General features: G+C 30.3%; 1 protein-coding gene, 1 long non-coding RNA gene and 1 pseudogene across 11 annotated transcripts; 2 read left to right on the top strand and 1 right to left on the bottom strand.

The window, feature by feature from the left end:
• The first annotated feature begins 713 nt into the window (after positions 1–713).
• Positions 714–4,411, top strand: LOC106295831. Of its 10 annotated transcripts, none has more exons than XR_001261054.1 (14): positions 714–1,033; positions 1,338–1,374; positions 1,482–1,589; positions 1,797–2,036; positions 2,152–2,238; positions 2,344–2,424; positions 2,539–2,636; positions 2,720–2,831; positions 2,936–3,112; positions 3,190–3,321; positions 3,400–3,631; positions 3,774–3,844; positions 3,907–3,964; positions 4,042–4,411. It is a non-coding gene; the product is annotated as an uncharacterized LOC106295831 (long non-coding RNA). The 10 variants fall into 10 exon arrangements; XR_001261051.1 differs by having other exon boundaries at positions 1,670–2,036; XR_001261053.1 differs by lacking the exon at positions 1,338–1,374.
• An 821-nt stretch (positions 4,412–5,232) lies between these two features.
• LOC106344422 lies at positions 5,233–6,424 on the top strand (annotated as a pseudogene).
• Positions 6,425–7,731: 1,307 nt separating this feature from the next.
• LOC106344421 (laccase-9-like) lies at positions 7,732–15,146 on the bottom strand. The gene is made up of 7 exons (XM_013783806.1): positions 15,141–15,146; positions 14,992–15,093; positions 14,541–14,691; positions 14,064–14,309; positions 9,061–9,171; positions 7,993–8,961; positions 7,732–7,916 (listed from the first exon to the last, which is right to left on the bottom strand). The coding sequence occupies exons 1-7, from the start codon at positions 15,144–15,146 to the stop codon at positions 7,732–7,734; spliced, it is 1,770 nt and encodes a 589-aa protein (XP_013639260.1).
• Positions 15,147–22,265: the final 7,119 nt, after the last annotated feature.

Raw genomic sequence — 22,265 nt, 5'->3', positions numbered from 1 at the left:
CCATCAGCCTAAGACTCCAATTGTCATAGTTGCTCTTAGTGAGCAATGGAACTTGGAAGGGAACACCATTGTTTGCCATCTTCAAAAGGAACTTGTAGCTCTGATACAACTTTGTTGGAATGAAAAACTTTATAAAGATGGAGAAAGTGTTTAAGTGTTTGAAGAGAAAGAAGTTTTGTGAAGAAGAAAGTTTTTATAATTTAGAAGATAATTCTTATTACTTAGATGATTCTTACAAACTTGGATACTTCTTGGTGATACAAAATGAAAGGGAAGTGGAGGTATTTATAGCCTCCATAATACAAAATATCTCAAATATTTTAATCTTAAATTTAGATAATTCTAACATAATATCTAGATTTTTTTATTCTAATCTTCATATCTTCATATATAAAGAAGAGCTTGAATCCCTCCCAGGCTATCCACGTAGGCAGACACGTCACTAATTCGTGCAATGTGAGCCTGACACGTGTCCCAGAAAGATGAAACTCATCGTTTCATTTATTCTTGAGCGTGATGGGCTTTGATCGTTTTTTTATCAGTGTTTGGACTCTAGAGTTTGATGGTTTTTGCGGCCCGGGTACATGGAATCATCTCTAACCTAATTAGAGCATCGGGGTCTTTTAAGTGGATTGCTTAAATTAATTGTGATTAAAATAAAATAAAAATAACCTATCTATCTAAAAGACGTTGCTTAATTAGGAGGAGGAAGAGATGTCGCTTAGTGGACACGCGTCACACCTGGAAGTCTCCTACTCTCACTCATCTCTATCTCTCTCCCGGCTTGGTTTGGTGAAATCTGTGGGTTTCGAATCCAAATCGTCGTGATTGGTCGTCGAGGACGAATCAGTAGGCGATTCCGTTAGCGATGGTGGGGTGGGCGATAGCGTTACACGGAGGCGCCAGAGCCATTCCAATCAATCTCCCTGATGAGCGACATATCCCTCGCGAGACCGCCCTCCGTCACTGCCTCGATCTCGGCGTTTCCGCCCTCAAATCCGGCAAACATCCACTTGACGTCACCGAACTCGTCGTACGCCTCTCTCTCTCTCAGTTGGATCGTTTTGTGATTCGGTTATCATATAGTTTTGTAGCTATCGATGAGGAAACTGATTACTAGGAGACGAAATAGATAGTCAACGGTTTTAGTTTCTGAATTATCGTGTACACTGCTTAATCTGAATCTAAAACTATCTATGAAAGCTATAATTGAGATACGTCAAGCTTGATAATATTGAGTTACTGTATGAATGATTGATCAGAGATCACTCTATTGATGAGTCTTTATTATAGAGCTGTCTTCTCTTGGTTAAGTTTCCTCTGTTGTTGTTGTTAAGGTTCGTGAACTTGAGAACCACCCAGACTTCAATGCTGGTAAAGGCTTTGTTTTAACTACGCAAGGCACTATTGAAATGGAACCACCCAGACTTCAATGCTTGAATCATCATATACTCAGTTTTATTTTATTCCTTTCATCACAGTTGGATTACACAGCGCTTACACCGAAAAAACCTGAAATCCGTGGCGACAGTCAGTGCCTTCAAGATCTCAGCCAGCAACGCCAAACTCTCCTTCACTCCCACAGCAAGGTATGGTATCAAACATTACTCTATTCTATTATATCTTGACTGGGCATACATAAACTTACAATTTTGATGGATCAATTAAGCACCCTAAAATAAGCACATTTGCAATGGAGGAGAAAAAATGTCAAGTTGCTTAGCTAAGTCTCTTACCTAAATTATCTCCTTAAATACTATTATAATATAATTAAGCAACCCATTATAAGTTGTTAGGATAATGATGCTCTTAGTAGCTATCTCGAGTGATGCTTCTCACGTCGTCTACGACGTATCTTGATGTGGCTGTGTCTCTTTCTCTGCCACCGCGCCTCCAACTACTCCGACTGTGTCTCCTCCTTTGTGAGCGGCTCCGTATCTCCTCATCTGCCTCATTATCCTATGCGACTCCATATTTATTTTCCTTCTCTTTATGTCGCCAACAATGGTGGTTAAGCCTCTTGGATCTGTTCTGAGGTATATTTTAAACAGATTTCCTTTTTTTCCGTTTCGTAATTGAGTGATTATAATTTTTATTTACTTCTCTTCTGTTAATTGGTTGATTTTCCATTTTTGTTGTATTTATTGGCAGGTCTTCTGTGGTTTGGACAAAAAGCTTGCACCGAGAGAGCATTTCCCTTCTGTTAATTGTTTGATTTCCTACTCAAAGTATTCAACGGTAAGCTTACGCATCACCGTCCTTCTCCAGACCCGTCTTGGTATACTATCTCTAAGTTCTTGGTATATATATTTTTTTCTGTAATTGGAATCTTTCTATGAGAAGTTCGATCCAGATTTCATCAACATCAGGACAAAGGCCAGAGAGGTGTTGCAGAGGGAAGATGATCTTAGTGAAATTGTCCAGGTACGTGTCAAGTATCCTTGGCATCTAAACTCAAGTTATAGAAAATAGTCTCTCTTAGCAGATAATACATTCTGAAAGAACTGATTTGACATGTGCATTATACTTTGTGTGCAGCTTGTGGGAAAAGATGCACTAGCAGAAGGTGACAAGATCACCTTGGAAACAGCTAAGCTGTTGAGAGAAGACTACCTTGCTCAAAACGCGTTCACACCGTAAGATTTTACCGCCTCCCTTTGTTTCTTCGTTACGCAAATTTCCGTTGCTTCCGATATCATTCCAGAACCATTTCTTCCAGAAGTGATACTCATCAAAGCTTCTTTACCGAAGCTTCCACAAGAAAACCGCACGAGTTACGAGGCCATGGGTCTAGGCACTCAACAGTATTTTTCATGGAAAGTGACGTCAATGTAAGTATTAGGGTTGTTTTGGATATCTATAATTTTGATTCATAGCAAAACGTGTAAAATGATGTTGGAATCAGTGGCTTACTTCACAAAATATTTCTCTGCAGTTATAGGCAAGGGTGTTGAAGTGAAGTTTGCCGCAAGTTTGCTAATGAGTGATATCGTTGTTGTCTTGAACAATGAAGAAAATCTTCAGTCAATGATGTTAAACTTACTTCTTAAGAGTTGCTGAGCTGATACCTGCAAGCAAAGATGGAACCATTAGCGGAAAGAGTGGTCAACAGGTCAGTTTTACTTAATTTTAGTCTAGAGATGTCATCAATTTCGTTTTGGATCAATGCTATTTATTTTATTATTCCAGATATTGTTTGAGCTCTTGGCCAAGGTGGAACTTCCCTAGGAATGATAAAAGAAAAGACTTGGTTTAGGCAAGTATATGCTATTCAGAGAACTTCATCTTTTTGTTTCCTCCGAGCCATTTTGAAGCTTGAAGGTTCACTGATAATATACTTCAGGCTCTTTATAGTTGCCCACTTAGGTTTGGTTTTGTTTCTTTCTGTCTTTTGCCCAGGCGTTTACTCAGCATTTGAGATCCTCCACTTCATCAAGTACCACGGCCTTGGAAACGATTTCATTCTGGTAGACAATAGGGATTCCTCAGAGCGTAAGATTACTCAGGAGCAAGCTGTGAAGCTCTGTGATCGAAACTTTGGCGTTGGTGCGGAGTCATCTTTGCGATGCCTGGCGTTAATGGCACTGATTACACTATGAGGATATTCAACTCAGATGGTAGCGAACCAGAGGTACGAAGCCTTTGGCTGTGTTTTGATTAATCCTCTGTTTTTGTTAGAAAATACTATGTTTTTGGCATTAAGGACTCTGTTTTGTTATAAAAGCCTCTATTTTTTTGGGATTAGAAAGCTAAAGACTCCGTTTTTTTGTTAGATGTGTGGAAATGAAGTTAGATGCTTTGCAAGATTCATTGCTGAGATTGAGAATCTACAAGGAAAGCATAGGTATTGTAATCAGAAATAATGATTAAAAGGGTCACACTTACTCATGCTTTTGTTCATTGTAGTTTTACAATACATACTGGTGTTGGCCTCATCATTCCAGAGATTCAAGATGATGGGCAGGTAAAAAGTTACCACCTTTCGATATATTCCTAATAAAGTTTTTTTTCTCTGTTTTAACTGGATTGGTGTTGATACAGATTATAAGGTTGATAGGGGGAAACTGATACGTAGAGCAGATGATGTGCCTACGAGGTTGGAAGGGAACAAAGGCAAGTCTATTGTTGCAGCGGAGCTAGCAGAGATGAAGTGTACTGATTAGTTGTCTAATTGTCTAATTGAAACACTTAACAAAGATAAAGTGTACTGATTAGCTGTTGCAACTGCATTTTCACTCATGAGCAAACTCTATGGCTACTGAGGAAATTTTTTAAGGATATATTCCTCCCTGGAACTCAAGCCTCTTGCTACTCATCATTACATGTATTAGCCTACCATTTCTTCTCCGATTCAAACTATTTTCACAAATCAAATTCTTTTGTATATTATAAATTAGCTTCTTTATTGTTTTTGGCTGAAAATTTTGAGTTCATGTTTATTTATAAAGATCTATAATATTTGCTTTTTTATACGTTTCAGATACTCCACTACCATCCATTCATATTGTAGAATAAGAGAATCCCTAAAATTGATTTTTCCGGATGATTAAGAGCATTATAACAATCTCATGAGGTGTTTTTGTGGAACATTTTTTTAATTCGATTTTATATTGCAGATAAGTGTATATGAAGTGTTTCTCAGACTAATGATTAGTTTATATTGTAGCTAGATGAATGTGTTACTGTATTTCTTGCATATATGTTTTTATCCATAAAACCCACGACCAATCCTTCTGAACCAAAAGTATTACAAACGATAAATAATGCACGGAAAATGGGATGAAATTTATTTAAAAGGAGACAACATGAAGACCATGTAAAACTCTCACAACATATCAATGACAGAACTTTCTAATATAGAAAATATAGAAAAGGAATATATAAACAACCAAAATATATCTTATCATATATAACCCTTTTTATCTAAAACTTTCTAAAATACAAAAATCATTGTCATATACACATCAACCGCAAATGCAACCTTAAAACACAAACTATAAAATCATAAAAAAAAATAAACTAGATTCTAAGTAAAATATATCCCGGGCCAACCCTAGTTATCTAGATTTTTCTATAACAATATCTAGATTTTTTTAACTTAAAAGTTGGAAGATTATTCTAGAATTTGGATTAAAGTTTTGGATCAACATATGAATAGCCCAATAATGTTTTAACCCAAATCAAGTTTACTTTTCAACACATATCGCTGATTGGTTTCGTTGTGCTGGAGAGATGTTCCTGTTTCCGCTCATATATCTGTGTGATTTCTTCGAGAACTCGACTTTGAACTTGGATCTGAGTACTGTGAATCAGTCTTATGAATGGGTGGAGAGAGAGATTGTGTTTAGACCGTGCTGAGAGGAGACAACTCTTCAGATCTTCGTAGATTTGAAAGAAACTCCAAAATTAGAGTTGAAGTTTGCACAATTGTGGAGAGAGTATTGGTAGCTTCATGTCCGAGTGATTAGGTTCCAATATATATCTGCTATTGGGGAGTTGTTTACCGTGATGAGCTGGGATGTTACCATCACACCATGATTTGGTACAGAGGAGAGGTGATACTATTAGACTGTTCACTCGGTAGCCAACAGTTGATGCTTCTTAATTAGTGGGATTGGTTCAAGGAGTCGTCTTTCGACTTGGGGGATCCGATCCATGTGGCTTTTGACCAGCCTCATGTAGGAGATTTTCTGTGTATGATAACCCAAGGAACGGTATCTCCATTGTTCATCCAGTTCAAATGGAGACTTTGCTGATACAAGGAATGAGTATTACCAAGGAAGGTGCTTTTCTGGAGGCTACTTCCAGTGTGATCTCCTTTGTCGCTGTTACATTATTTCTTCAGAGGTCCAACTTCTCCTTTCTATATTGCTGTGACAACCACAAAGGAGAAGATCCTAGGTCCAGTGTCTAACTGGTTCACTAAAGTTGGCTCAACTAATTTTAGGATAATCCCGATTATTAGGTTCATGGAGAGATCGTGTCAATTCTACTAGGAAGATTGAAGAAATACTTAGGAGCCTAGCTATGTAGGACTTCATGATAAGGGAATGGTTTGGAAGCCGTAAGTTCAGGCTAGTAGGAGTTCCACTACCAGTGCACCAATCAAATGATCTGGTGATGGCATAATTCTCTAGAGGAACCGTGCGCACAATCTAGTACTACCATGGTGGATGCGTTGTGCAGAAAGTAGTGAACTTTGATCTCAAACTTCAACCTTGTCGTTGTCACAGTAATCAAAACGACAACAATTATTTTCCGAGTTTGATATGTTTTGTAATAACAATCAATTCTCACATGAAAACTTTAAAGATAACAAGAATTTATCTTTATGACGCCAACTCTCACTAAAATAGATCTTATACAGTCTTGCTCCTACAAAAAGAAAGACCACACTGGATCACGTAAAATGCTTATCAACTAAATAACAATGCATAAAATGATGAAAATAAAGTATTATTAACTCATTTAAATATAAATTATATGAAAATTGTAAATTTTGAAATAATCCTTTTCATGTTTTGAGGATATTTTTATATTTAAATATTCCAAATTCAGAAATTTTTGTACCAAATATTACAAAAATAATTGATATTCATTAATATCTATTGAAATAAATAAATTACATATAGAAAAATAAATAAATTATATATTACTATGTAGAACAAGTCACAAGAACAACATTATTATAAAATTACACAATATAAACCATCAAACTGTAAATAATTTATTTAAACATTTTTCATATAAACCAAATGTACACAATTATAAAAACGAAAAGAATATCCACGCAATGTTGGTCAAACTCTAGTAAATATATTAAAGTCAAACCTTATTAAAATTACTATGTCAACATGTGGGTTGAATAGCAATCAACTAAAATTATAAATATATCTATTTTATTTAGTATATAAAATATCTATTTTATTCAGTACTAGAATCAAGTCAAAACATACAATAGAAATAAATGGAACATATTATTTTGGGTTTATGAGTTTTTTTATTATTTATAGTGAGTTAATCGTATAGTCTTTAATTAGAATAGCAAAAAAAAAATTAAAATTATTCAGTACATCTTTTCTTAATTCACCTTTCCAGTCAGAACCTCATAACATAATCGTATATGCAAAAAAAAATTTCGCTCTATCCCCAATTGGAAAAATGTTTGTTTTCCTGGTCACCATATACTCCAGAAAATAGAAAAGTTTATGGATTTTCACTAACATTATTTCTTAATTTAACAAATTTAAGTTGATTTAGACCGGTTTAACTGATTTTAATTAAAGAGGGTTAAAACGATTTAAGTCGCATAAAGTCGGATTTTTAAAAATCATTTCGAATATGATTGATTTGCCGCATACACCAATTTTTAGAACATAATTATAACTACTATTTATTTATTTTCAAAAATATAAATAAAATTACTTTAAACTAAAAAATTAACAACCTCTACTTCAAAGTAAGAAATAAAAATATTTTGAGAAATAATGTCTACATGCAGAGATGGTTTGAAATGATCTTATATACCTCCAAATGGAAGTGTTATTATTACTCTCGTTCAAATGTTGAAGCATTGCATTGCACTGCATTGGTGACAACATAAAGTTTGAATAATAATAAAAAAAAAAACTAAATAGGAAGATGCAACAATTTCAGAAACGAAAATAAAATAATAACTAGGATTGATAGTTATTTTTGGAGAACACCTGACAACTGGGTAACACGCGACTTCTAGTATGATAACCCAACGTTAGTGGTCGGCGATTCATAGATCGTCGGATCATGTGTGCATTGTGGAAGATTTGATGGTGGAGGCTGCAAGCTTGTTTCCGGAGTTGGTCCATTCTCAACTATGAAAGCCATTATAATCCCATACGGTAAATGTGCATCCATGTGACAATGAAATATCCATGCACCTCCAAGAGTTTAACATCAAAAATTTCAAATGAAGCAAGATATAAATATATGCAAAAAATTCAGAATGTTTCTTACCAGGATTATTGGCGATAAATCTTAAGGCAACCCATCCTCCTGGTGGTACACCAACAGTATTGTGCATTTGCGGGTTAACTAGATTTAGTTTTTTTGCATCGCGGGCAGGAACATAGTTACCAAATCCATAACCCAACACATAAAAATTGAAGCCATGAAGGTGCATGGGATGGCTCTCTGTGGTGATTATCCCTGTGTTCTGCACAACGATCTCAACTGTAGAATTATACTTAAGTGTCTTGACGCTAGTTTTTCTCTCTGGAAATATCATTTTTTTTTCAGAGTCAGTATGGACCCTAAAATTAGCATAGTCGAATTTTATGGGTGGTTGGTCAGGGAAGTCATCGGTGTATACTCCACTTATATTATAAAAATAAGCTTCTTGGAGAGAAATCGTTCCTGGCATCAGAAAAGTACGGTTGCTGAGAGAACCAGTGATGCGCTGACCTGACGGACCAGCACACTTGGTTTCCGAAGGGCATTGTTCTAAGCCAAGCCCCATGGTTACGAACATCTTCTCGTCTACGTGGCGAGGCACTAGTGTCCAGTAGGGTCCACCCACGAGGCTCGTGATGTTCGAAGAGAACCTATGAGCGGTGGATACTGAATTGATCTGTGAAGGCATCAACGACCTTGATGGGGATGTGGTTGACGTGGCACCCTTGTAGACGATTAAGCTATTGATAACTTTCCTAGGAGGGGCCGGTGCTAACGAGCTAGCACTTAGGTAAGGGATTATCGACATGTAGTACATTCCAATGGGCTGGTCGGCCGTGAGAAGTGCGTCGACAGTTTGTCCCGGCGTCAAGATCATCACATCGCTACCGTAAGGTGTTGTGTAGGCAGCATCCACAGAGACAACTGTCACATTGTGATCGGCTATTTTAAAGAAGAGGTGAGTGTTGAGTGCCGCGTTTATAATCCGTAGCAAGTATGTTTTCCCTTGTATTACCTTGAGCTTAAACATCCCTACCGAAGCAGGCAAAAGTAACCCATATCATTATCAGTATTCTGCAAGCGATTTTTTTTTGTTTGTTTTAACATTATTACGTAAATATTGAATATTACTGTTCTCAGAGCAAGGATAGGAATCTCCGGCAAGACCATTGATGAGATAAGCATCGCAAATCGGAGCTGGCCGTAGATTCAGTTGTTCAATATCTGTATCCCACCATTGTCCTTGCATAATCATTTTTTCAAAAGAAAAATAATTACCAGATTGAATGACATCATGATATGTTGTCACATATGTAAGTAATTTTAACTCTACAAGATTTTGTTTTCTTAGATAAGTTGGATTGTCGTTAAAAACAAAGGTTCATGCTCTTATTTAAACCCGAACCAGCCCAGTCATACCACGCTTTGATTGTATTTTGTTCCCAAAAGTCAGTTTGGAAAAATATACAAAATAGATATATAACATGTTTAAAATAAATAAAGGTTTGCTTATATATATATATATATATATGTTTTATTGTTTATATATAAAAGTTCATCGGCCATATAGCCAGACGTGAGTAATTTTCTGCCCAAGAAATAATAAAAATAATTTCTAACACACTGCCTCAATGTTATATTTAATCCCAAAAGATATCTGGTTGTTGAACCAATTTTGGGTTAACATATACATGTAGAAATTTAATTTTATTGTAATACAAAAAGATATTTTAATCTTTGATTAAATAGCGGCATCTTAACAATAATAGTTTTCTATGAATCAGGACTTTCCAATATGGTAAAACCGAACCGTACCGAATTGAAATAGACAATATGGTATGGTTTTGGTATATACAAAACTGAATGTATATGATTTTATAAAAGCCGTAGGATTTGGATATGGTTTGGTTTATAACCGATTAAACCGAATAAACTGAACAAAACCAATCAAAAGTAGAAACATGTAAATATGTATATATTTTATAACTTCACATGAAAATCTATTTGTTATATAAGTTATTCTTTTGTTAATAATTATTACCATATTTTTTTATATCAATAAAGAATCCTAATTTGAAAAACACTTAAAATGTAATTAAATAACAATTCATCGCAACTGAAGCTTTTATTTTCTTAGTCTTCTTCTTTCAATCATTTTGCTTTCTTTTAGCATTGATTAAAATGAAGTGAAGGTTATAAATTTGATGGATAATAACTAAAAAAAAATCTTCACAACTTTTTTCTTATTTATAAATGAATAAAGTTTCACTCGAAGAAGCATGACTTTGATGAACACTAAATATGGAAGAGAGGAAAAACTTTTCTTTCATACTTCTCCTTTGTTTTTTATTTTTATTTTCAAAATTTCGAGCTTTGATTTTAATTCTAGATTTGATTATTTCATCCGAAGTATAAGCGTTTTTATTTCTTTTCTTTTATTTGAAAATATAATATCTTTTTAATAAATGACTGCGATGACAATATGACTCTAAAATTTATATAATATGATCTCAAACTAAATAATTATGTTTTGGTATAAAACCGAATAAACCGAAAACCGACGGTATATAAACCGAACCGAACCGAAGTAATTATGAATTTAGAATGGTAGTTATATTTTACTAACCGAAATACCAAAAAATCGAAAAAACCGAACCGAAACCGAACCGATATCCGGATTGAACACCCCTATATGAATCTAAAAAAAATATCTTCTTTCTAATACCATAAGATACGAGACCAAAATTCATAGTTTCTTGAAACTAAAAATTATATCATATAATTTTGTACCGATGATTACTCGAACCAGGGACCTCTGAAACAATGTTCATAATCCTTTTCAGTTTAGATAATGACCTATGATATGTCAAAGGTGAGTAAGGTGATGATTGTTTCCATTAGCTTTTTTATTTTAGTTTTTGGTTTTTAGATTTTGGTTTTAGATTTTGGTTTTTGGTTTTTAATTTTTTGATTTTGGTTTTTGATTTTCAGTTTTTGGTTTTGGTTTTTGGTTTTTAGTTTTTAAATTTTGGTTCAGCTGTATTCTTAATTTTTTTTATAAAATAAGCAATACATTGCTTTAAAATAATAAAATAAGTAGTAATAGAAATATGTAGTAATAAATTACCATCAAAATTTATCAAAATATCGTGGTTATTATTAAAATAAAAATATTAACATATTTTAAAAATATTTTATTTTTAACTACTATACTAAAAATATAATTAATAAAATATCTATAAATTATAAAAATTAAAATATTTTCAAATTTGAAACTAATTATAAATTTTATTACATAAAATATTTTTTCGTTTTTTAGAACTTGGATATTTTTGAACTTAAAATAATATACTGTATTAATAAAATATTTTAAGTTTTATAATTGGACAAATCTCCAAAATATCACATTTCTAAGTTTATGTCACAAAAATAGCCTTCAAATCTCCAAAATATCACATTTCTAAGTTTATGTCACAAAAATAGCCTTCAAATCTCCAAAATATCACATTTCTAAGTTTTTCGAAATTTGAAAACTTATCCCAAAATCCCACTCCCCAACTCTAAACCCTAAACCCTAAATCCTAAACCCTAAACCCCACCCCTAAACTCTAAACCCTAAACCCTAAACCCTAAATTCTAAACCCCGCCCCTTAACTCTAAACCCTAATGTCTAAATTAATTTACCATTGGGGTATAAATATATATTTATCTCTTTTGATAAAACAATAAGTGCTATTTTGATCATTTTTATTCTTATAAGCTATATTTGTGACAAAAACTTTTTTAGTGCTATCCTAGTCATTTTCCCTTTATAATTTTTGGTTGTTGTTTAGTGTGCATAATAATGGGAAATTACTAAAAATACTATTTTCAAAGTACCACTTTTCATGTTTAAACTAAGCACTTTTACCCTCATCTTTAATGAAGAGTAAAAAACATTTATAACCTTTAGATTACCTTTGACAAAAAAAAACATATGGTTAACTAATCTAAACTTAAAACATCAACTCTAAACCCTAAATCATCAACTCTAAACCCTAAACCCCGAAACATCAACTCTAAACCATAAACCCCGAAACATCAGCTCTAAACACTAAACCCTAAAACTTCAAATCTAAATCCTAAAAAATCAACTCTAAACCCTATACCCCGAAACATCAACTCTAAACCCTAAACCCTAAACTTTCAAATCAAAACCCTAAAACATCAACTCTAAACCCTAAACGTAAACCTTACACCCTAAAACATATATTTTCTGAAATTCGAACCCTAAACCCTAAAACCCTAAACCTTCAAATTTAAACCCTAAAACATTAACTGTAAACCCTAAACGTAAACCCTAAAACATCAACTCTAGGGTTTTAGGGTTTAGGGTTTAGGGTTTAGAGTTGAAGGTTTAGGGTTTAGGGTTTAGAGTTGATGTTTTAAGGTTTAGGGTTTATTTTTTAGGGTTTAGAGTTAACTTTTTAGGGTTTAGGGTTTAGGGTTTAGTGTTGATAGTTTAGGGTTTAGTGTTGATGGTTTAGGGTTTAGAGTTGAAGTTAGAGTTTAGGGTTTAGAGTTTAGAGTTGATGTTTTAGGGTTTAGAGTTGAAGGTTTAGGGTTTAGGGTTTAGGGTTTAGTGTTGATAGTTTAGGGTTTAGTGTTGATGGTTTAGGGTTTAGAGTTGAAGTTAGAGTTTAGGGTTTAGAGTTTAGAGTTGATGTTTTAGGGTTTAGAGTTGAAGGTTTAGGGTTTAGGGTTTACAGTTGATGTTTCAGGGTTTAGGGTTTATTTAAAAAAAAAAAGGGTTTAGGATTGATGGTTTAGGGTTTAGGGTTCGTATTTAAAAAAAAAAAGGGGTTAAAGATTGATGGTTTAGGGTTTAGAGTTGAGTTTTAAGGTTTAGGGTTTGAATTTCAAAATAGTATAATTCAGAAAAAAATTTAAAAAAATATTTTTTATATTTTTATATTTTTATTTATTTAAATATTGATCTATTATATATATAAAGAATATGGGCATATGAGTCTTTTGCCACTTAATGAAGAAGATATTTTTGAAAATGTCTTTTTATTGGTGGTAAAAATGAAAAGTGGTAGCATGAAGCGGTAAACATGTAATTTTCCCTATAATAATTATTAAAATTATTCAATAATTTTATTTATAGATATGAAGCACAAATAAACTATTTTACATTAATGTTCAAATGATAAAAATTATATGGGAATTTTATCTTTATGAAAATATTATTTATTTAATTATTAATTAATTAAAATATAGTATTTTATTACAAAATAAACAAAATTCGTTTTTATATTGAAAACCCACAAAAATTGGTTTTTTCTTTTCTTCGCAAATTGGTTTAAATTTTGAAAAACTAGTTTCCCTAAATTTTAGAGAATCTATTTGTTAAAAAACTTGATTGGCAAGTGAAATGGTTTTTACAAAAACAAAAACTAATAGCTAAAATTTAATTAGATAAAAAATGGTTTTTACAAAAACAAAAACCAAAAACTAAAGCAAAAACCGCAAACAATCATCACCTAAATTTTCTGACCAAGAAATAATAAAAATAATTTCTGACACACTGTCTCAATGTTCATTATATTTGATCCCAGAATATAAGTCTTGAAAAAAATAAAAGTAAAATATTATAAAATTTTAAATAAAAAATATAATCATTTAATTCCTTTTAATAATTCTTATTATTTATATTTTTAACAATAACGTAAAAACTATCGAATGCCTAATAAGAAGCGGTTAATTGTTCAAAAAAATAATCTGGTTTTTTGCTTTTTAATTTCATTCGGCTTTAGACCAATAAAAAGGCAAATTATAATATTACCCTTGATACAACTTTTTAAATATACTTTAAATGAAGATTTTTTTCATAAATACTTGTGATGATGAAAAAGACTAAATTAATACTACTAAAGCATTTATAGATGTTTAATAATCATTTATTAAACATTTATAAAAGTCTAAAAATCTCATCATTGGAATATTAAATCTTAAACAATAGTTATTTTGTCGCTAAAAAAATAATTGTTAAACTACAAACTCAAATCTTAGAGTATTATTAATTGAAGTTATTTTTTCAAAATGGTTTATAACATGATATTTTAAGTAGTTTCTCCAAAAAGAATGATTACCAAAAACGAGAGGAGCTTCTTTGTAGGGTTTAGGAAACGGATAAGGACGGCCTGATCGGGGACGGATGATTAGAGCCCCATGAAGTGTGGCACGTAGATTAACAACGTGTGCATGCCAAAACAATGTACCTTCTTGTCCGGTGATATCGAACCGATATGTGAAGTTATTACGTGGTTGAATCGGACACTGAGTTATCATATTCGCACCGTCCATCCATGGGCTTTTCAGCTGAAACACTCCATGCCGACATTATTATAAACAGATAATTCTTATTGTGCGTAGAATAATCATTTTTTTTAATTATAAAGGAGCATCTCGCGATGCCAAAATTTTAATTTTCCAGTGGACGGGATTCGAACCAAGTGATTTCACCGTATTAGACTTCTTCCTCAAGTTAATCACTACTGGGCCACAAGCGCCGGTTCGTACAGTAATCATTGCCTGATGATAAATAATATAGAGATCAATATGTTACCAATGGATGGTTATACTGAAAGTTGAGTTGTTGATGACATGGACCACCAGAGTATCTCCTTCTCGAACGTTTATCGTTGGACCAGGAAGACTTCCGTTGACAGTCGGTATCCTTTGCTCCTTGCACAATGGTTTCACCACCACGTTTTTGACCTATTGTCAGACGCCGTTAATATTTTTCGTTACATATTAGCGGCAACGTAAATTTGTTTGTTTACATCTATTGAATTGTAAGAAAATAAAGCTAAAATTATACGGAAATATTAATAAATACGTATGTTAGATTAGATCCAACAAATACGGTGATATTTTCTAATTGAAGGAAGAAACAAAGACGCTAGTAGATACAATGAAATGAAAAATGTGCAATTATAGAACTGGCAAGTTTTTTTTTTAACCGGTTATTTCTTATTGAGAACAACAAAAGGAGAGAGTGGCGTAAAAAGTAAATGCCTGGAAAACATGTTCGACGATAGCTGCCGAAGCAATGGAGGAGAAGAAGAGGAGAGAGACGAAGAAAGCTTGGATTGCGAGAGGCATTGTTGTGTAAGAAGGCTATGGAAACGTCTACGTTGCCAAAAAGGAATGACCAGTTGTGAGACTTTCATATCGTATTAATAGAAATTATAAGAACAGATATACTTGTAGATACTTGTAGAAACGTTTTGATAATTTTTGTTTTTTTTGGTCAAACGTGATAAAGTTTTGTTTCCAACATTATTATATATAATTAATAGAGAAATGATATCAAAATAATTATTTGTCCTAAAATTATACAAAATATAAATTTACAAAATACTATTTACTAGAAGGTAAAAACCAATATTTCTTTAGGTTTAGAATTCAAGGTTTAGATTTTAGCGATTAAATTTTAGGATTTAAATTTTTTGGTTTGGAGTTTGAAGTTTACAATAATAAATATTTACCGTATTTTAAATAACTATTTATTTTTGTATTATTTGTTACAAAAAAATAATTTATTTTACATTATTTAATGAACACTATTTAGATGATTTTCTCTTTGTACTATATTTTCCTATTAGAAATATTTTACTATTAATTAATATAAGCAAAATTGCCAATCTGGAACATGATTGCACATTTTTACATATATTACATGTCTAAACTCATCATCTCCTCTTTCGGTCTCTCATTTATATACTGTTTTATATGTTTTGTCTAAGGAATCCGGAAGCTCGAGATCTCTGATATGATTACGTATTTCTTTGGTGGTGGCCAGACATGTTTCCAGCGTTACCATTTTATTAAAAAAAAGGAAAAAAAAAAGAGTTACCATTTATTTTTCTATTATGTCACGTTGTTTGAATCTAAACCAATGTATATTATATTTTCTTTTGTTTTGTTTTACAGAGGGTTTCAAATATTTGGTGAAAGGAATTTCACAGCGTATCAACGGAGATAGTATTCGCTTGGAATAAAACCAAATGACCAGTTTGTATCAATAATAATTGCTTTTAAGAATAACTAAACTTTGATCTGCACGTTTGTGTGGAAAACTTTTCATTCTATAAAATTACAACTCTAATATTATCACAAATATTTTATATATAATTTACATTTTATTGTTATATACTATGTAACTCTATAATCTTATTGGTTAAGTTTTTTTATTCGACATTATTAATATATTTTATACATTTTACTTTTAGTATGTAATACTAACATATTTTCGAGTTCGGTAAAATAAATTCATAATATGAAATAATCAAATAAAGAATCTTCTTCATTTTTTCTAAATTTAATATTTTGCATACAATACATTTAAATTTTAATTTATTTATACTATAGAAAGGATGTTTGTTTAGGATAATTTATATTTCCATGTTTTGTTTATCATTTTAGTATATTGCAGAATTTTATAAGTAAATTCATTGTTGAATTTAATTAATTTAGCCCTATTATTTTAGTAGATTTATACAAAGGGAATCTATCATATTATTTATGTATATTTTATCGATATATGATATTTTGGATGTTATGATATCGAGTTTTTTTTTTATTATTTTTAGGTTATTAACTTAAATTTTCAAAATATTATACCATTTTATTTTTACAACATATTTTTTTCTCATGTTGCATTTCAAAAAAAAACATTATATCTTAGCATCTATGATTTATCTTTTGTAAAATTTGGAATATTATCATTTGAGTTTGAAATTTTTATTTTCAAAATTGTATATTTGGTCAAAATAAATTTAGAAAATTACTCAACTATTTTTGAGTTTGGAAAATTATATGACTTTGATTTTGTTTTTACAAAACTAATGCAGTATTTTTTTTAAAAGTCTGAATTTTTTGGTAAATTATTTTTATATTTTTCATAACATATTTTGTTATAATTAAAAATAAACATTAAATTTATAGTTAGAATTAATTTCACATAAGTATCTTTAAGAAATTATTAAATATAAATTTTTTCAAATAGCTTATTTTGTAAATAAAATTTAAACTAAGGGTTAGTTATATACTATAATAATTTGTATACAATCATTTTTAGATAATATATTATTGTGATTTTTAAAATAAATAAATAAATAATATATATTTGTAGATATAAAAATTAACATATGTTAGCAACTTTATTTTTTTGTATACAATTATTATATAATTTACTAATTATAATCTTTTTAAACAGTGAATGATATTTTATTTACTTATTTAAATGAAAGTACATTTTAAAAAAATATGTTAATGTACTACTTTAATATATTTTTTACATTTAATTCATCTATTACTTCTATTTAATATAATATAATATAGACTATAATTATAAAATTTATAAGGAATAGCATATAATTTTATTTTTTTGTTTTATAATAAATTTTTCTTTAAAATTAATTTATAATAATATTATATTCCTAATTACGAAATTAATCAATACATTAATTTCTTAAAAAAAATATTTAAAATTTTATTAAGATGTTCTTATATTTTCTCTTAAAAGTTTGTTATAAATAAAAGTAAAATTTAAGGATGAAAAAAAGTAAAATTTAAATTTTCATTTAAAACTGATTTGTTATTAATATCCTTTTAATTATTAAGATATTTTGTAAATGTTATATTTACTATTTGATTAATATAAATAATTAAGTAAATGTAATTGATGAAGTGGATTTAATATAATTTTTCATTGTAAATAAATTTTTTATTTCTCTTTTAATAGAAAAGATAGTGCATCTAGTTACGAATAATCCAATTCCCCCAATTTTTTTTAGCTTCCTAGTTAGATTTCTATTTTTTGACAAATGGTTTTCATCATAAATATAATAACGTCTAATATAATAATTTTATTGAAAAAATTCAAGACAACACTAAAACCTTGTTTTGAACAACAACATTAAAACCGAAACTGTATAGCATTGATTTAATCCGGTATAGACCGGATCTAAGCCAATCGAATACTCTACACCGGCACGGAACAGCAGGTAAGTGGCACTGCAGAACACTGAGTTTGGCTGACACAACGCAAAACGGTAGTTTTGTCATCAGTAAAGCTTCGTGTAAGTGCAAGATGCAAACACAATAAGGTAGTGCAGGAGATAAATCAAGAGACAAATACACAAGCAAACACCAATGCTTTTATTAGAATCTCCTTTAAACAATCTTTACAAGACTTTTTTATTCAGCTTTTACACGTCTAGTGTTAACACCCTAACACACGCTACTGAAAGATTCCTAAGCTACCCGCTTATGTCTCTTCTCCGTCAAGTACTTCAGGCACTGCTTCAGCACGATCCAAGAACACCTCCAAGAGCTTCTCTCTCTCTCTATAAGATCAGCCTCTCTGTCTCTGTCTCTATACAGACGACTCCATAGCTATCTTATAGTTATTCTCCATGTTCCCGAAACCCTAGTCTCCAAGGCAACATGTATGGACATATTCCATAACAATAAGTGCAACTTTTCTTTTCTTGGAATGCCTTATTTCTCTTTCTTTAAGTCATAAACTTGCTCCTCAAGTTTATTCCTCTTTCCATATCTCCAAGATACTCCCTTGCTCTCCAAGTCTACACGACTCCAGCTCAGCATCTTGACTCCACATGGTCTTCACCACTTAACCCGACGTCTGCTTCAACAATTACGCCAGTGACTACTTCAGGGCAGACATCTTACATTTTCACTTCCCAGTTCCCACCATCGAAAGAGAGAGAGAGTCGACGTCGTTACTTGTACCAAGAACAAAATAACGAAACCTGAAAGTTGCAACCCCTACAACTTCCACAAAAATAACTTGAAAAACAAAGAGATTAAACTCTAATTAACATGAGCCGATCTAAGTATATCGACTTCATAATTGGAACATACTCTACACACGTCACCAGACACCAAACAGAAGTGTGAGTGCCCTTGACCAGACGCCAAACCACTGGACTGCCTCCACAGAGAACCCTTGAGGAGTTGCTTCACCCTCTGGAAACTCGAACTACCACTGAGAACACCGCAGAAAAACCGGAAGCTTTCCTATTAATTCAAATATTATTTTTTGCCTCCTTCGTCTACATGCAGACATTAATTAAACTTACACCAATATCCTATATCTAATTTACTAATTTTAACTTATTAAATATAATGAATTTATCCATATCCGTAATAATTTAAAACTTTTATATTAAAATTGAAATATTAATATCTGTTTCATTTATTTACTTTTGCTATAACAACAATTTATTTAAAATTTTCAATTTCTGTTTTAGATAATTAACTAAATTTGTAAATAATATTTTTAAATAATATAAATTGCTCTTACATTTATGTTAGATTTTTGTTTAAACAAAAACAAGAATCTACTGATATTTTATAGACATATAAAATCAAAATTAAAATTATTTTTATAATTATGTAACTTAAAACATATTAATAATTTGTAGAGTTGAAAAAATCAAGTTTAAGTAATGATTATACATAAAACAACACGAACTATATATTTTAAAACTCTTTATCTTCTTAGAAATGAAAATTATAAAGCGAAGGAAAATATTATTTGTTGAACTTTATTTATAAAATTGGATCAGTATATATTTGAAGTGACAAAATATATAAAAAATAATGTTACTTTATTTTATGATAAGTTAAATTATGCTGAATGCTTTTACGATTACAATTGAGTTTTTTCATCAAACATCTAAAATATTTAGATAATAAGAGATGATCAAATTAAAATATACTATATTATTTCAATTATAAAAGAATTAAATATTTTTTTATCAATGTTTGATAAATTAAGATGAAAGGTTGATGTATTTCAATTATAAAAAAATCAAACTAATGGAAGACGAATCAAATAAATGAGTTGAGTATTTTGAATCTTATATAACTATATTATATAATTTAATTATTTAATTATTAAAAACATAAATAAATTCCACATATAAATATATATAATTCTATAAAATATATAATAGTTCAAGTCAATGTACTACTACTACATAATAGATTTATATCACATAGTTCTTACAAAACCGTTTTACTAGCAGTAAATGATATAAATAAATAAAAATTATACTTTCATTATAGTTCAGGTTAAAATGTAATAAAATTGTGAATGAATAAATGAATGAATGAATTTAGTCAAAAAAATAACTGTGAATGAATATTTACAATTTGTATAGAATTTCTTTTCTATAACTGTAAACGCTGAATATATTCAATGTTTTAACATAAGGTTTTCAAATTCTATAAAAAATAAAATAAAAACTAAAACATTTAAAAATGTAATAAAACTGAACATAGTATTTTTACATTTAATTTATCATATAAATTTAAAATAACTGAATAAATAAAAAGAATACGGCGCTTTGGCATGATAAACCCCTAGTATTTTTTAATAGTAAACCTGTACGATGTTGCCATCCTGTTGCCATGTGAAACACAATATCTTTTGATTTTGTTGTTGTTGTGATCTTTTCTTCTTTTCTTGATAATATACGTATCAAAAGCCACAGTTTACTAAAATCCAAAGGCCGTTGACAAAAAAAAGAATAATAGTACTAAAATCCAAACACCAGGTACGACGACCCAGTTGTAATTAATTAAATATATAAAATATAGTCACTTCTGTCAGACTAAGCCTACTAGCGCATTAAAAAACAACACTTATGTCTCATATTTTTCACACCTCTTGAAAAAGGAATCATCTGTCTTCTGGTTTTATACTTTTTTATGATTTGAGCTTAACGTGGACAAAAAATCCTCTAGGGTTTAGATGTTCCCTTATAAAAACAGCTGTAGTAAACTCTTTTCATACTAAATGTTTCATAAAATATTTAAATCATATGTGTGGGATTATCTGTTGTAACAAATAAGAACTCATACATATGATTTGAATATTCAACATGAATTTTATATATGTGTGGGATTATCTGTTGTAACAAATAAGAACTCATACATATGATTTGAATATTCAACATGAATTTTTAAAATCCTTAAATATTCAGTGTTATTAAACTTATTATTGGATAACTTAGTTTAAAATTTTACTATAATTAAAAGTATATTAGATTGTGAATTTAAGAAAATGTATATTCAGTTTACAATATTTCGATAGAATTTCATAGTCACAATATAAAATCTCAAAGTTTGTAGTTTTATATGAGTTAATAGAGTAGTTTAACTAAAATCATCAATTCCTTTAAAAACTATTTAGGAAATTAATTAAACAAATGACTTAAACTTTCAGCTGAATACATACTCTAAATGTGGGCTAAAACGATCTAAGGTTTGACTAGTTTATGTTAATTAAATAAATTATATAATATTTTAATAGATTGTAAATTAGTGCATACAAAAAATAACGATGTTGATAACATATAGAAATATGAATACATTTGTGTGTGTTATATATATCATAATAATTACATTTCATATAAATATTATTATGCTCTATATATTTCAACTATAACATAAATTATGATTTTTAATTGATTAAAATGCATGTAAATTTTGTTCACTTAGCTATATAATATTTTATAGCTTTATTTTTGTATACATTTTTTTATGAAATTATTCTGATTTGTTTGAAAATAATTGACCTAAAAACATATATGGAAATGAGTAGAGATATAGCCCAACAAATTTTGTTAATTATTGATTTCTAAGTTAAATCCCATCATCTAACAATTTTTCACCGGAAACGACAAATAAACGTTTGTCTAATCTTTTTGTGTGTTTTTTTTGTGGGATCTGCACGACCAAGATTTATTTAAATGAATATATTTTTTATAAAATATAAATTAAATAATCAATTAATTTTACTGATTTGGCATTTATTCAAAATTGTTTTGTAGTACCTAAACCTGTTTCGATTTCCATAAATTATTTGAACTTTTTGTTAATTATATTTTTTATTGTTTATACATAAGCTTGGTAACCACAAAACGGAAAGTGACATCATCTCAAAACACTATCTCTCCACCTAAACCGACGCTCGAACCCGGGGTTAGTAACGAATCATGTCCCAACAAGAGATTGACTAGACAAAGTCAGAACTGAAAAGTTGCATTTGCTTTGTTTCTTGTATGTCAGAACATGTGTGTTTTGTTTATAGTGTATGGATTTTATATATGTATTTTGTTTCATGTTTGAAGACACTCATTGGTTATTATTGTTTGAAATGGATCTTTGGTTATTATTGTATAAACCCATCTTGTATATTGCAGAGTGAAAGTGTTAATGGGACGAACGCGGGAAGGAAGAGCTTGGCGGAGGAT

Source organism: Brassica oleracea, chromosome C5 (assembly GCF_000695525.1).
Source record: "Brassica oleracea var. oleracea cultivar TO1000 chromosome C5, BOL, whole genome shotgun sequence".
Lineage (NCBI taxonomy): Eukaryota > Viridiplantae > Streptophyta > Magnoliopsida > Brassicales > Brassicaceae > Brassica > Brassica oleracea.
This window is presented reverse-complemented; position numbering and strand designations above follow the sequence as displayed.